We start from the raw sequence: 15,152 nt of genomic DNA on the forward strand, positions 1-15,152 counted from the left end.
ATTTGTACCAGGGGGAGGGGTGAGGAGAGGGAGATAGCCTCTTTGTCATGTGCTAAAAAGTTTTTCTGGTCATCCACCGTCACAGAGTGGAATAACTCGTGATTTTTGTTCTCAAAGTCGATCCGCTCTTGTTCTCGTCAGCTCCGGATGGCCTGGGTGCCGACTTCCTGCTGGACGTGGTGCTGTCTGAGGGCAAGCGGAGCCCCTCGTGGCAGGGCCTGCTGAGCCAGCTGCTGGTCTTGGAACGGCTGGCGGAAGAGTTCCCGCCCCTGCTGACCTCGCCCATCGCCACCACGGGCACCATCAACAGCGAGGCGCTCGTTGCCATAGACCTGGCCGTCCGAGCGGTACGGGTCCCCTTTATTTGCCCCTCTGGGGCAGTTCCGAGCAGTTTGAGGGCAGTCCAGAACAGCTCTCGCAGTAGAGAGTCTATGAGGAAAACAGCCCACAATGAAAGTTCTCTTGTTGTGACGCTGCGCGAAGGGGTTTTAAAAGCGTCCTTATGCCTTTAGACAATAGGCAATTCAACCTTTGCAAAGTACTTGGTCGATTGCCAACACTCAGCCAGCAAAAATGTATATTTCTTGCTTTTAAGCTGTGCTTAGAGTCCAGGCAGTTGTGGGCTCTTATTAGCTTTAAAAGGAGCTCACTTGTTTGCCTTTATGCTCTTCTTAGGGTCCAGAAACATTCTGAGTTTTTATTATGCTTATGGTGTTCTGATTGTGTAGTTTCTTTACCTTGTCAATGGGTATTGTTATATTGTGTCTTGTCCCTTGAGTATTTTGCAACTATTCGTGACCTGTCGCTGTTTCTGTATGAACCCACTCTGTGCCGTTTCTTACACTCACTGTTCACACTTACATCCACTTGCTTCATCGAAGGGACAAATTCCTCTGTTTAGTGTCTTGTGTGCAATTGGTGTAGCTTGTTCTTCTCACTCTTTATCACTTTATGAACTTTGTGATGACTTCTTCATAAGAACTTTAAAGCTTGCATGAGGAAGCGTAGCCGGTGCATGTGCCTGCTATCAACTCTCCTTTTTTGTCACGTATTAAAGGAAAGAGAGAAGCCGCTCTGGCCTGGTGTCCCGCAAAGAGGCATCTTCGCGTCAGTAAACGGCTGTGCCGTCTCGCCGCGCAGGTGGGGCACAGCCACGTGACGGTGGTGCGCCTTGGCCGCAGCCTGCTGTCGGGCCTGGCGAGCCTGTGCAGCCGCTGCCCGACGGCGGTGGCCCGCATCTGGGACGGGGTGGCCGCCTTGCAGGGGCCCCTGCGCGCCCAGCTGGTGCGCCGCATCTCGCTGGCCCTGCAGGAGGCCCGCAAGTGCCGCCTGCTACTCGCCACCACCTCCTCCCGCTCCCCGTCCGCCGAGAGGCAGCAGGTGCGCTGCCTCCCTTGCTTCCCCCCTTCCTCTTGCTCCTCGTGGCCTTCTTCCTCCTTCTGTTCTGTCGTTGTCTCCTCCCCATCCCTCCTCCCCCACTGTCTTCTACCTCTTGCTCCTTGCAGTCTTCATCTGCTTCTTCTTCCTCCTCCTGTTCTTTTCCTCTTCCTTCTTCCTCGTCTTCTTTTCCTCCCTCTCCTCCTATTCCTACTTCTTCCTCCTCCTCCTCTTTTACCCCTGCCACATCCTCTGCATCTTCCTCTCCCCATCCTCCCCCTCTTCTCCACCCCCTTCATCTTTTTGTTCCTTCCCATCTTTGTCTTCTTCCTCCTCTGCCTTCTTGTCCTTCTTTCTCCTCCTCTTCCTACGTATTTTCTTCTCCCCCTCATCCTCCTCCACATCCTCCTCCTCATTTTCTTCTCCTCCCATCTTTTCCATCTTTTCTTCTCCTTCCTCCTTCACCTCCGTCTTCTTTACTTCCTCTCTATCTTCTCCACCATCTTCGTCGGTCTCTTCTTCGTCACCATTATCGCCATCCTGATGACCTACTCTTCACTCTAGTAGGGGGCAGAATGAAAGGCAGGGTTGTGGGACGGGAATCTTCATGAGTGTAGAATAGGGTAGAGTAGTAAGTAGAATACTATTATGAAGCATAGTAGTAGGGGTAGAGTATAATAACTACACAGCTATTGTGAGAGGATGAGGAAGGGAACTTGTGTCCCGAGTAAAGGCCTCGTTCAGGCTGATGAGCTACAGATGACTGCCGCAAAGTAGAATGACATAGAATAGCATAGAGTAGTAGCATGGAATAGAAAAGTGTACTAGAGAGGTTGAAGTGGGATAGCAGGACAAAGTGGATTGTGGCGCTACTTCTCGCTTCACTTGTCTCAGCAACAGTGAGGTAGGTGGCGGATGAAGCGGTGCTCAAAATAAGATCTTGCTGGTTCTGTGGGATGCGCCCATGTGGTCTACCATCAGCAGCTGTGTTGTGCTGGCACCTTTTTGCTTCATGTTTCTGGGGGGCCCCGACTGTTAGCGTTTGATGTGATCACAAGCTATGAATTATCAGGGGTGTAGAAGGCTCCCCATTCTAACCACTCCCCCTTGGTGGCGGTGCATTTGCAGGAAGAGTACTTGGTGCGGGAGCAACTGCTTCACGATAAGCGGCGCGTTGGAAAAGACGAAGATTGCAATGACCGACGGAGGCCGTCCCAGCCAGTGAATAGCCCGTCACGCATGGCCGCCTTCCAGCTTCCGCCTCCGACCATCGACCCAGCCCTTCTCGGTCAGCTGGTGCAAAGCTCCAAGGAGTCGAGTAGTGAGGTTAGTCGAGCGTTCCAATGGTCCTGCTTTTTTAAAGCAAAGCTTTCTAGCTCTACCAGCCAATGGTTCTTTCGTGGCATGCGGGACTCCCAACGTGGCGGAGGCAGTGGTGGAGGAAAGGATTGGGGAAGGGGGGGGGGGGGGATTTACCCAGCGTTTTCCACGCAGAAGTGCCTGCCTGCCAGCGGCGGCAGTACGGCTTTGTCGTCTACTTTGGCGACGGTTGTTTTGGGCCTGTTTTGGCGCAGCTCCGCATCCATTGCGCGCTGCCTTCGCATGGCTTGATTAACTTGTTCGACAGCACCTCCAGGGTAACCCGCATCAATGGAATTAAGTGGTCGTACGGCAAACACACGTTAAGGATTGGTTTGCAGGGCAGGAAAACAAAATGTACAAACCACATACAGACATCTGGCTGCTAGAGAAACGCTACCTTTTGAGCACTGCTTGCCGCAAGTGGGACTCCGTGTGTGAATTCAAGTGACGTCGCATGGGCAATTGTTGTGGGTGTTGTTTAAAGCTTTGCTTTCCAACCACCTCCACAGCGTGGATTGAAGCCAATTTTTATGCGTGGTACGGGTGCTTATGCAAGTACACCAGTGGCACGTTTTGGTTACTTCTGTCTCTTACTGCAGTTGTGTAAATTTCAAGATGGGAATTGTGCCTGACTCAAAAGCCGAAGCTAGACCCACGCACCAAATGTGCCTTTTACGAAGAAAGGCTAACCTTCCACTCAAAATTTACGAGTTCTGCATCATGCGTTGGCACATAATATTTGACTCGGATGTTTGTGGCTACAGAACTTAAAGTAGTGCTGCTTCAAAAACGTGTTTCGGGGCCCCTTCAAAACGCATCAGTAGTCTGTGCTTATCTCTGTGTGCATTTGATTAGACGCACAAGACTGCATCGCAATGATGCTTGCATCCGTTTCTTGTAGGCGTGTATACTCCGGCGAAGTTTATTTTTCCCATCATTTTTACATTGTTGACCCCAGTGGCTCAGTGGCCGAGGGGCTTTCCTTGCGACAAGTTCGCAGGTTGGAATCTGAGCTGTGCAGAAAGCATTTCTTGGAAAGTGAGAAGTGAAATGCAGAAAAATCGCATCTGTTCAACATTGTGCACTTCCTATAATAGAGAGCCCTGCACTGGTACAAAACATTTTGTGGCTGCGTACTGCCGTGTGCCTCCCTGGCGTTGTTGCATCGTAGCCGGCGAACTTTTAGTTGTATGAACAGTCTAGCAAGGATTGTATTTATTGACTTGCTGGACTTCTTTTTTCAAGCCCTCGATTAAATTTCGCGCAGGTTCGGAACGGCGAGCAACCCTCACCGAAGAAGCACACCGCCAAGAAGCAGTATCCCGACAGCTGGTACTCGTCCAGCCGGTCATCCTGGTCCTCCTCCTCCGCAACGTCTTCCTCTGAGAACAAAAGCGTCGCAATCATAGAGACGCCCCCGACGGCGCTTCCGGCCGCCGTGCCACCGCTCCAGCGGGCTTTGCGGAGCCGGCCCAACTTCCTTCCGCTCCGCCGACTTGCCTGTTCGCTGACGTCTCTGGGCCAGGGGGGGCAACTGTCGTCGGCGCAGACGACCCCGGGGAGTGCAGTCACGTCGCCCGTGTCCTTCAGCCGCGAGATTGCGGCGCTGTCGTCGGCCAAGACCTCATTGAGGACGGGAGCGGTCATCAACCAGGGTGAGCGCCTTGATTCTGAACGGAAATTCCTCCCGAAGCATTGTTCCTTTTGTTGGGGTTCTTCTTTAAGTGGGGACGCTGTTCTTAAACCAACTTCTTTTAATTTTCAAGTAAGCTTTGTGAAACTTGTCAGTCTTGCTGCTTTTTTTTCCCACTGATTTCAAATATGCCATTATTTTTTCAGTCGGTCAGTTAGTTATTAAGATAATTGAAGGTAATTAGCCATTTTTGGCCAAGCAATGACAGAACAGTGTTGGTCATAAAACTTCAATCTTCGTATTTGCCAATACAGTCTAATCCCACACAACGAAGTCCGCTTCAACGAAATTTCCGCTTTAACGAAATATTTGCAATTCCCTGTTAGCTAGCCATAGAAGTCAATGCAACAAAGTCCTCGCCACAACGAACCATTTGTCAGGCTTGCTTTCGCTTCAACGAAATTTTTGATGATTTGGGCTGGGTTTGAACAATTATTTTACAATAAAATAGGCATAGCGCCAGCTATCTGTAACTTTTTATGCATTCAGGACGCTTAGTTTCACCGAAAACATGCGTGGTGCGCCCACACTGCCACCCAAAACAAAAAAAAAACTCAAAGGTGGATGCCATTGTGTGATGGTGATAACGATGCGGCGGGCCGTCTTTACACGAGGCGCAAGCGAGGTTCGCCAAGCCGGAGGCCAATCCGTATCCAGTTGAAATCGCTTGAATGTGCTCTTCTGCTGGCATGGCTGCTGGCGCAGCTCCATCATGTATGTGTTGTAAGCAGCTGCCCTTGCAGTTTTCCTGCTACAATTCTTCAAAGTCAAGAGCAAAAATAATGTTTTCGTGTTCACTCTTGAACCCGCGTCATCCGATCTTAGTCGCGAGCGGGCGGTCGCGATAAATGCAAGCGCGCGCGGCTTGCCTGCCAAGGTCAGTTGCGGCCGTGCCTAGTCAGAGGATAATTAAGATGACGGCGCCGTTCCTACCACAAGCGAGAGAGGGGCTTCCAACCGCCTAGCAGCTATCTGCAAGTAATCAGCTCGGTGGAAACGCCTTGTTGTACAGCAATACGCTTTGCGCCTGCATTTCTTCATTTCTTCGCCTCTCCCCTTCTCCTCAGTATCGCGCTCTTTGCGTGCTGGTAAAAAAACAGATAACCATTGGTATGTTTGTTATCTGACTAAACACGACATTACTGCGCGTCACTCTTTCTCTAAACATTGTATTATGCTGCCAATGATGCGGAAATATAATGTGCTATTTTTCTTGCCCTTCTGTGCTGTGTTGGGGCAGATTTCGCCTCAACGAATTTTCGCTTCAACGAAATTTTTTGCACGTCCCGTCAATTTCGTTGTAGCGGGATTCTACTTTACTATGAACCCTGGTGAGTGCAATAATCGAAGCAGTTTGTTGATGCGTCACTTGGAACTAATTTTACAGCTCATTATTAAACTTTGGTGTTTGAAATGGGCATTTGAAATAGTTCCTTACCGCTGGTGCCACCAGAGCTTAATGAGCTGTGAAATTAGTTTGAAGTGGTGCATCATAAAACCGCTTCGATTATTGCATTCACCAGGGTTCCCAGTATTGACAAATATAAAGACGACAGCGACGACGGCGACCACGAACAGGGCCCCATAGTGAGCTGCTCCACATGCACCATGGAAGTGTGCCCAACAGTGACCCACATGCTGTGGGAGTGCCCTGGCTACCGGGACCTCCGTGCCCAGTACCTGCCACCGCACATCAGCACTCTGCATCAATGGACCACCCCCAACAACAACAGCCGCGACACCCTGCTCTCCCTCTGGGCGTTCGCTCACGAGGCAGGCATCGATCGCCGCATGTGATTGCAAATGTATACCATGTACACGCATGTGTGTACGCACTTCTTTCTCTTCTTTCTTTGTTTCTGTCTTTTCTCCGACACCCTTCTTCCCCCCCTATTAGGCCAAAGAGCCATTCCACAATAAAGACTTTTCATTCATTCATAAAGATTACAGTTTTATGAGCAACACTGTTTTGTCTATTGTTTGACCAATAACGGCTCATTATCTCTAATTACCTTGGGAACTGATCGACCAGCTGAAAAAATAATGGCATATTTGGCATCAGTGGGGAAAAAGTAGCAAGACAGACAAGTTTCACGAAGTTTACGTGAAAATTAAAAGAAGTTGTTTTCAAACCACTGACCCACCTTTATGAAGCGTTGTGCGCAAGCCCCGGCAAGACCGACTCAACGAGGCAGTGATCTGCAAGTTTTAATAGAAGTGGCAGAAAATCTTTGGGAGAGATTTTTATCTTACAGTGGGCGTAGAAGGGCTGATTCTGCTGCTTGAATTTCGACCACTCGTGCACTCTGTGGACTGCGTAGCATCAAATCAGGTGCAAGAGAGAGAGAGGAATTTTATTGAAATGAAATAAACTCAGAAAGGTCTGCCTGATGGTAGTATATCTGGCCAGCTATTCTGTGTGTGGGAAGGGAAAGGGAAGGAAAGAGCGTGGATAGAGGACGAGAGAGATGAAGATGGCGGAGAAATAAATGAAGGGCTATGTATAGAGTTAAGCCGGACGGGCCTCAACTACAATATCTCTGAGAGGCCGCTGCTGCGCAGAAATGTCAGCACAGCTTTAAATGCCTTGTAGGAACGCTTCGCGTCTGGCCAAGGTCCCAGCAGCACTTCCTCCGACACCACACTACAGTCCAAACGGGCCAATGTTCTCACTAATTGTTCTCGAGGTTGCGCATAGCGTGGACAGTGGCAGAGAACATGCGAAATAGTCTCTGGTACATGGCATGTCTCACAGTCGGGGTCACTCGTAAAGCTAATGAGGTGCTTGTAGCGACGGGTAAAGGCTACGCCAAGCCGTAGTCGGTGAAACAGCGTGGCGTAGTTTCGCTGAATACCAGGAGGTAACCGAAACTTGCAGTCGGGGTCCAGGCGGTGTAGTCTTCTATGACGATTGTCAGGGTGGGACCAGTGACTCGCCGAGGCGTGGCGGAGAATGGTAAACAGAAGGGCGGTCGTGTCCGTCCTTGCGAAGGGCAGACGTACAACATCTGCATTTGCAGAAACCTTCTTTGCCTTCTGGTCAGCCCAGTCGTTACCAGCTAGCCCGCAATGGCCTGGTACCCACTGAATGGTGAGGACATGTCCTTGTTGCAGTGCCAATGAGCGTAATTCGAGTACTTCCGCAGAAAGGGCATAATAAGGTCCTTGCCTCATAACTCTGTTGAGGACCTGGAGTGCTGGCTTGGAATCACAAAACAGGGTCCAAGCTTGAGGTGATTCACGGGAGACTAAACGAATCGCCTCCCGTATGGCAACCAACTCAGTGGCAGTAGAAGTTGTCTTGTGGTCTAGTGTGAATCCTCGGGTAACGCATAAGCTTGGAATGCAAAACATTCGCAAAAGCAATTCTGTGGGTGTCAACTGCATCCGCAATGTGGAATCCCTGTGCACGAGAGTGCGTCACTTTACGGGATGTCGTTACGCTCTAGGGGAAGGAAGAATGACTATAACAACAACGTAAAAAAAAACCATCTATTAAGTTCTTGTTCCTCTCCTCCCTGTCTTCCACCACTTCTGTTTTGTGCCTGTGCCGTCAGATGGGAGTAGTGAATGTTATCTGTACAATACTATACTGAATGGCTGAAATTAGAGAGACCCAACGTTAGCAGTTGCGGCATCGTTGGCTGCGTTAATTATGGAACGTTTCTCGTTCGTGACGCAATGCAGAAACAGCCACGCCCTTGTGCGTTGTTACCGCATTGCACAAGAAAATTTCGAGGGCTTTCTGTCTTGCCTTATGCAGGATCGCTTGCGATATCAACGAGAGGCTTTCGGAACAAAATTGCAACCTCAGAGGAGAACTCTGGTTCCGAGGACGCCGAGGACAGCAAGTTCATCATCTTCAACTCCGTGGTGAGTTTCTCGCGTATTCTGCTGTGGACTCGCAGGTGATAATTCGTTTATTGATTGATTGATTTTCGTTACCTCAGGGGCCCCATGGGAAAGGCGCATTGCATGAGGGGTGGGCGAGGCCCATGTCAACGAAACAGTGCTACAGCGAATAAAAAGAAAAAGAAATATAAGACGCGAGAGTCGTAGTATCGTAGGAGGTATGAAATTCATAGATAACATAGCACCAAAAAAAGATTGACTGTGCAATTTGATACGAGCTTAAAATTAGGCCATGGCCTCCAGTGTTGAGTTGAATAGCTCCAGGCTAGTCATTTGCACCACATAATCAGGCAGCTTATTCCAAAGTTTTGTTGAGGTTTCAAAGAATGAATTTCATTGTATTATTACATGCGGCATGAATTACTGCACAAAGAACACGATGCCATCGCCTTGGCATTGTGTTCTTAGTGAAGAAGAACTGACACAGTCTGTGTTCTTAGCTAGAAGAAGTGAAGCTAAGCGGTTGCGTTATACCCCTGTCACACGCAATTGACTTTTCGAGCTTGCTAGGCACACCGCCGCTCTGCTACACGGCACGTTTCAATCCCGATCGAGAAATTGCACCGGTTGCTCTCGTGTACGCGAAATGGCGCTGAAAACGTACTTCACGGCCAGAGTCTGGTAACTTCGCGCAGTCGTAGGTATATGTAACTGTGTAAATGTTACCGCAAGCTTATTTGGGTCAAGTTATTTGACACAATTTGTGGCATTAGTTGAAGTTGTCACCTTCTGTGCCATTACTCAACGGGGCCAAGAGTATCACCGCTTTCGCTCGATCGCGCTTGAGAAACCGGGATTGCGTTCAAGCGGCATCGGGGTCGATCGCGATTGAAACTGCCGTGTAGCAGCGCCCGATCCGGATTGAGCTCGATCCGAATCGACTCAGTCACGATTGAAAGTGCCCGTGTGACAGGGGTATCATTCCGTTTCCTTCCACGAACTGCAGGCTGGCCTGCCCATGTTGGGGGCCGAGAAGGAAGTGAACGGGTCGGTCAGCTACGTGGAAGGTGTCCACTGGCACCGGGGCCACCTGCTGGGTGCGGGGGCCTTCAGTTCGTGCTTCCAGGCGGTGGACCGTGCCACGGGCACCCTGCTGGCCGTGAAGCAGCTCTCCTTCTGCCGCTCCTGCTCCTCTTCCTCCTCCTCCTCCTCCTCCTTCTCCTCCCGTGACCGGGGGGAGGGCGTGGCAGATGGGGAGGTGGTGGGGGGTCGCATCTGGGACGAGATCCAGGTGATGGCCCGACTGGACCACCCCCACGTGCTTCCCCTGCTGGGGGCCACCAGGCACCAGAACTGCTACAACGTCTTCCTCGAGTGGATGGCCGGTAGGTGGCTCGCATTGGCTGTGGCTTGCGTTGTCTTGCACCAACTGCGGATGTGGATTGCCTTGGTCTCAGTGTTTGCACGGCTTGTCTCGTATCGGCTGCAGCTTGCATTGTGGCTTGCCCCGGCTGTGGATTGTGTTGTCCCGTTAGTCGTGCAGTGCCTCATATTGGCTGTGGCTTGCGTTGGCTGATTTGTCCTGGCTGCAGCTGTGGGTTGTCTTGTCTTATACTTTGTGCAGCTTGCCTTGGCTTTCCCGTACTACAGTTGTGAATTTTTTCGTATCAGTTTGCGTGGTGCTTGTTTGCAATGGCTGAAGACATGGATAATTGTAACACAAGGGAGAAACTGGTTACTGAGCTGTCTGGTTGTTATGGAAGCACACTGCTGTGGGGCTGACAGCTTTAATGACAGCTTTTATAAAAATTGAAGTCATCCCACTCAATGTGAAAGCTGTCGGAAGTGCAGAGCAGTGATCCGCCATAATGGGCTGTGGCGCCGTTATCCGCTCACTCCTACCACCCATCACGCTCTTCGCCGCCCTGTCTCGCTCCTCTCTTGATGAATCTGCAATTCTAGCTTCCCGCCTTCGCTGTGCTCGCGCACCCCCTGCCTGAAACTTCGCCAGCGGGAGTTTCATTCTTTTTGTGCTTGGTTTAATTTCGTATGCTGAAGACTTTCTGCGGCATTTTGAACGCACCATTTTTTTTTCTTGGGTGGCCGCTCTTTTCGCTTAGTGTCGTCAAAACCAACCCAACGAGCGTTCCTAACTAAATGAACGTGGGGGCTCCCGGTTATATACGTAGATTTTGCCTCAAATGTACGTGCAGTTTTCTTTGCGCTAAACAACGTGGAGATGTTGACAAGCACCAGCGCTTCACGAGGTTCCAATGGTTATGACTATTTAAACCGCGTGGTTTTTGAAGCCACAGCGTGACTCCCTGATGACTGTACACCAGGCTCTACTTGGGTCCGTTATCTTGCTGCGCCACCTGATTCTGGCAGTCGCTTGACATCGACCGTTAGCGAGCTACGATGACAAGGCGAGCCCATAAAGTGCTCTGCACTTGAAAGTACACTGTGGGGATGGCACCCAGCGGGGGATTTCACAGGACCACACATTAACCCACTTACTTGCTCACACTGCCAGAGGTGTGGGAGAACATCTGCGTTTCTCTGCAGTGGTGAAGAGAGCTTTTTGACTGGCACGACGAAATGCCTGCGATGAACAACAGGTCTTGGGCACTGATGTTGCACAAAATTTGATGCGATTGCAGTTGATAAAAATTCATTAAAGTTCCCAGCAGAAGTGCATTACACAGATGCGTGGGACGGTACTAAATGCACATTGGAGGGTGGGGGGGTGTATGCTCATTGAGAGTGAGTGAGTTGTTAGAAAAATGGGCCGACCTAGCCTTGTGAGGCGTGCCGGCAGTTGCTCCACCCAAGTGGCATCTTTTAAGAGTTTGTGCTTGGCTACGCCAATTTCGGATCACACTAATACTTTTCACTGCCTTGAGAGGTTCGTATGTTCAAGATTCCTCTGTGGTACCTGCAGCAGTGCCTGAATTCTCGGTGTAACCTTGCAGGTGGTTCGGTGGCTTCTCTGCTGGAGCGCTACGGTGCGTTCTCGGAGGCGATTATTCTGCGCTACGCGTACCAGACGCTCAGTGGCCTGGCGTACCTGCACGAGAACCACGTTCTGCACAGAGATCTCAAAGGTGAGGCCGCAGCGTGGGAGCCTACAGAAGGCAGGGCTACATTGCTGCGGGTCAAGGGGTCGTTTGTCGTAGCCGTATCGTATTTCAGGAAGCTCGAGGCGTGGCTGATCCAATTTAATTTGCCGTAAGATGCAGTGTCGGGGTTGCAGGATGCACTCGTGCTGTTGCACATCGCAAGCTGTATTGTTACAGGCCACAGCTGTCATATGGTGATCTAGAACACTAGAAGCATGGGTGATCTGAATTGCCTTTACAATAACGACGACAGCAACAAAGAATTCTGCATCTTCTGCACGCATCCTTCTCTGTCTGCTTTTCTTTTCTCTCTCGTTTTTTTTTTTTTTTTTTTCTGTGACTGATGGTGCAGACAGGACCCTGTTGCAAACGGCAGACATCTCTCAATTGTGGGAACTTTGCCGGAAGATTAGGGCAAAAGTCTGAAGTATCTATTGTGTGAAAAAGCGCCGTTGGGCTCCTGTCAAGAAAATGGCTGCTGTTGTGAAGAGTAAATGAACGAACACGTGTGATGTGGTGGAATTTGAACCCGGGTCTCCGCAGCAGCAGCTCAACGCTCTACCGACTGTGCCATCCCAGCACTTTGCGAGCACGAAATTCGAAAACTGTGAATGCAGTCAGATGAAGAAATGAAACACAAATACGATATAGCAATGAAGAAGTTGTTATTAAGTATCACCACGCTTGTACCTTCAAAGCACATCAGCAGACCTAAGTGGCCCGAGGGATTTTTTTTGCATACACAGATACACAGGTGCGCTGTGTATGCTTTCTTCTATTGGGATGAACACCACAATGTGACAGACAGGACAGAGAAAGAAGGAAAGAAGCAGTCTCGCTGCTTCCAACCATTTTACCAACCGTCCCAAGTTTCAACAGTTCTGCGCTTACTCCTGTCCTCCTTTCCAGTGCTGTCAGGAGCACGTCAGGATTTAAAAAAATACAAATCGACCTCTCCTTCCAGGTGCCAATCTTCTCGTGGACAGCACGGGACGCCATCTGAAGATAGCGGACTTTGGTTCGGCCAGTCGCCTGCGAAGCCAGTCGACCCAGGCCGGGGAGTTTCAGGGTCAACTACTGGGCACCATTGCCTTCATGGCTCCAGAAGTGAGTCCCAAATGCAGAGCCCTCTTCTCAGGGCGGAATGTGATTTGCATAAGAGTGCGGGAGAATTCGGCATTGCTCGAGGTGCGGAATTTGGCAGTGTGGTGGAAGTTTAACGGGTAGCAGAAGCGTGTTTGATCAAGCGGCCAATAGTAATGCGCAGTGGAAGCCAGTCGACACTCGGAAAAAGCTCTTCGCCTCGCAACGTTTAAAAAAACTGCATTCATTGTGAGCAGAGCTCTACCATGCCTTCCTGACAAAAGTTGGGAGAAGCGTGGAAGCTGGAAGTGCGTCCAATCGATCGTCAAACCGTCAAAGAGACCCAAGTCGCAACCAAAGAATGAACCCATGTGTTGATTTTTCAAGCACTAAGTAAACGCTTCCACCAACAATCTCTATGCACACTGATATGTGGCTTATGAGATAAAGCTATACTATTGTATTGCTTCTTCAAGATCGATGCGAGCATTGTCTTATCTAGAACCACTGCTTTTTGCAATGTTCAAGTAACCTTCCTGTCACAATGGAATCCCGGTTTCATGCATGCGCCGTGTGTCCAGATATCTTATCAGGGCTTTTCGGTCAGCCAACCGGTCTATGCGGAAATGCATTTGTTTTTTGACAGGACGCCATCAGTCCCACTAAAAAGGCATTTGCTTTATTACCGTTCTTTTGAGTGACTGTTCCTTACTTGATAGTGTTTTCTTAATGCATTTGAGATAACACCTTTCGTAAGGTTGTGTAACAGAGTCATTTCATCTCTTTGTGTGCAGGTGCTGCGAGGGGAGAACTACGGGCGGTCCTGCGACGTCTGGAGCGTCGGCTGCGTTCTGATCGAGATGGCCACCAAGTCGCCGCCCTGGGGGGACTTCAGCGAGCTCAATCAGCTGGCACTCATTTACCGGGTAAGGTCTTGCTGTTAGACCGCATCAACCTTACTGCATAGAGGTCGGCCTGGTTTTTTTGCGGAGGGTCAGTTTTCATCTACCGTATAATGCGGAATATAGGTCGAGATTTTTTACAGAAAAAATTGCCGAAAAGTCACCCCTCGACCTATATTGCAGTCATTTGGCAGTTGTCATCTGGCGACCGGGCAGCCCATCGAGCCCATCCAAACCCCAAAGGCACCATCGCCACCACCATCAATCGGACGCGACGCCATCTTTGTTTTGTTGCTTCTCTCGCTGTCGGCGGGTGTGTGCGTGCTATTTTCTTCTTGCTCAAAATGAGTTTAGGCACTTGGTGCTAGTTCACAGCAACATTTAAAAAAAGGGTGGGGGTTTTCCAAGGCCAGTGACGCGTCTGCCTTGCACCAGTTCGGTATCACCAAGAAGTGTTGCTGGCGGCGTTAGCTGAAGGGGCAGCTCTCGGTATGCAACGCTCGGACGACCTCGCTTCATGGGCGCTGCTCTGTGCACCTGTGCTGCTGTACAAAGGGGCAAATTTTGTCCTCTAGCGTCGTGCGATGTCTCTACGAATGGATACCCCAAGATGCTTGCTGACCGCCTGCACAGACTGGCTGTCGCTACGGTCTGCACACGAGTGTCCCATGCTTTGCGCTCGCTTCACGATGACATGGTCTTGCGAGTGTTTAAAGGGGTCCTGAAATGCCTTCCGCCGATGCATGGATGTACATGTAACCAAATAAAGCAATGTATTAGCAATCTCCTCCTGCAAGAATTTTGTTAAAGCGATGAGTATTAGCTGAGAAATCGTAAATCAAAAACCGCGAATTATCGTCGCGCCGTATTTCCTCCTCCTTTCAACTGTTTCTTCGCTGTTGGCCTCCCCTCCCATGATGCTCCGCTCCTCAGCGGTGACGTACTTCCGCTATTGCGCTCCCACAGACTGCCGTCTGCTACGGGCCAGCTCTTTCGGCTTTTTCATCTCTGTAGACACCATGGACACAGGCTGGAAAAGCGAACGAATGACCTGGCCGCATGTGTGCGGCCTGGCCTTGCCCTTTCGCGGTGTACGTAGGTGCAGTTGGTATCGGCGGCGAACTCGCAGCCGCGTGGGGAGAATCGTGCGCTCGTTCCCTTTGGTGCACCGCGCACTGTTTATCCAAAAAGCGCGGTCTCAGATGTGGCCCCGCTGGTGCCGGGTGTTATTTTGCGGTGGTTGTAATTCCTACTACCGGCGGCATGTGAAAAAAGACATTTTCAACCGACACAGAACCCGTGCACAAAACGCGCCGGATCGGATCGCTTTATCAGCGGCGATGAACGTGAAGGCGAAGAGCAAACCAACGCTGCACTCGATCAGAGAGAACCCGTGTTCTGACAAGCTGCTCCCGTGTGTTGCATTCAACACTCACGGGAAAGCGTTTGTTTGCACTTGTTTGGATAGTCGTAAAATGTCCAAACACTCCGGCACTCCGCTAGCAGATCAGCCGGCGAGACATTTCGGAAAACATTTGACAGATGGCGCCGTATGCATTAGTGTGTCGCTACGCAAAACTGATGAGACGCTCTACTAAAACTCCCATCGCGGTGTAACGTAGCGGGACGCAAAAATTTAGCGTTTAGCGTATGCAAAGGCCACAAACGCTGTACTAAAACTCTATTAGCAGCAAAATAGCGTGCGTATGTGAAACCGCTTGCGTTTACAAAGCTGCAAGCCGAGCGCGTACGTTTCAAACCTAG

The 15,152-nt window shown here is 50.3% G+C and overlaps 1 protein-coding gene across 3 annotated transcripts in view; it reads left to right on the top strand.

Moving 5' to 3' along the window:
* The window catches only part of LOC144162495 (mitogen-activated protein kinase kinase kinase 1-like), a 116,436-nt gene that overhangs the window by 93,004 nt on the left and 8,280 nt on the right, over window positions 1–15,152 (top strand). For all 3 annotated transcript variants that reach the window (XM_077693057.1, XM_077693056.1, XM_077693058.1), the window contains exons 13-21: window positions 142–347; window positions 1,141–1,380; window positions 2,506–2,703; window positions 4,007–4,394; window positions 8,196–8,305; window positions 9,291–9,669; window positions 11,257–11,388; window positions 12,368–12,510; window positions 13,281–13,412. In XM_077693057.1, coding sequence (XP_077549183.1) covers window positions 142–347; window positions 1,141–1,380; window positions 2,506–2,703; window positions 4,007–4,394; window positions 8,196–8,305; window positions 9,291–9,669; window positions 11,257–11,388; window positions 12,368–12,510; window positions 13,281–13,412 — 1,928 coding nt within the window. The remainder of the gene's footprint in view (window positions 1–141; window positions 348–1,140; window positions 1,381–2,505; window positions 2,704–4,006; window positions 4,395–8,195; window positions 8,306–9,290; window positions 9,670–11,256; window positions 11,389–12,367; window positions 12,511–13,280; window positions 13,413–15,152) is intronic.

This window comes from Haemaphysalis longicornis, unplaced genomic scaffold (assembly GCF_048455015.1).
Source record: "Haemaphysalis longicornis isolate Haplotype H1 unplaced genomic scaffold, Haemaphysalis longicornis Haplotype H1 scaffold_12, whole genome shotgun sequence".
NCBI lineage: Eukaryota > Metazoa > Arthropoda > Arachnida > Ixodida > Ixodidae > Haemaphysalis > Haemaphysalis longicornis.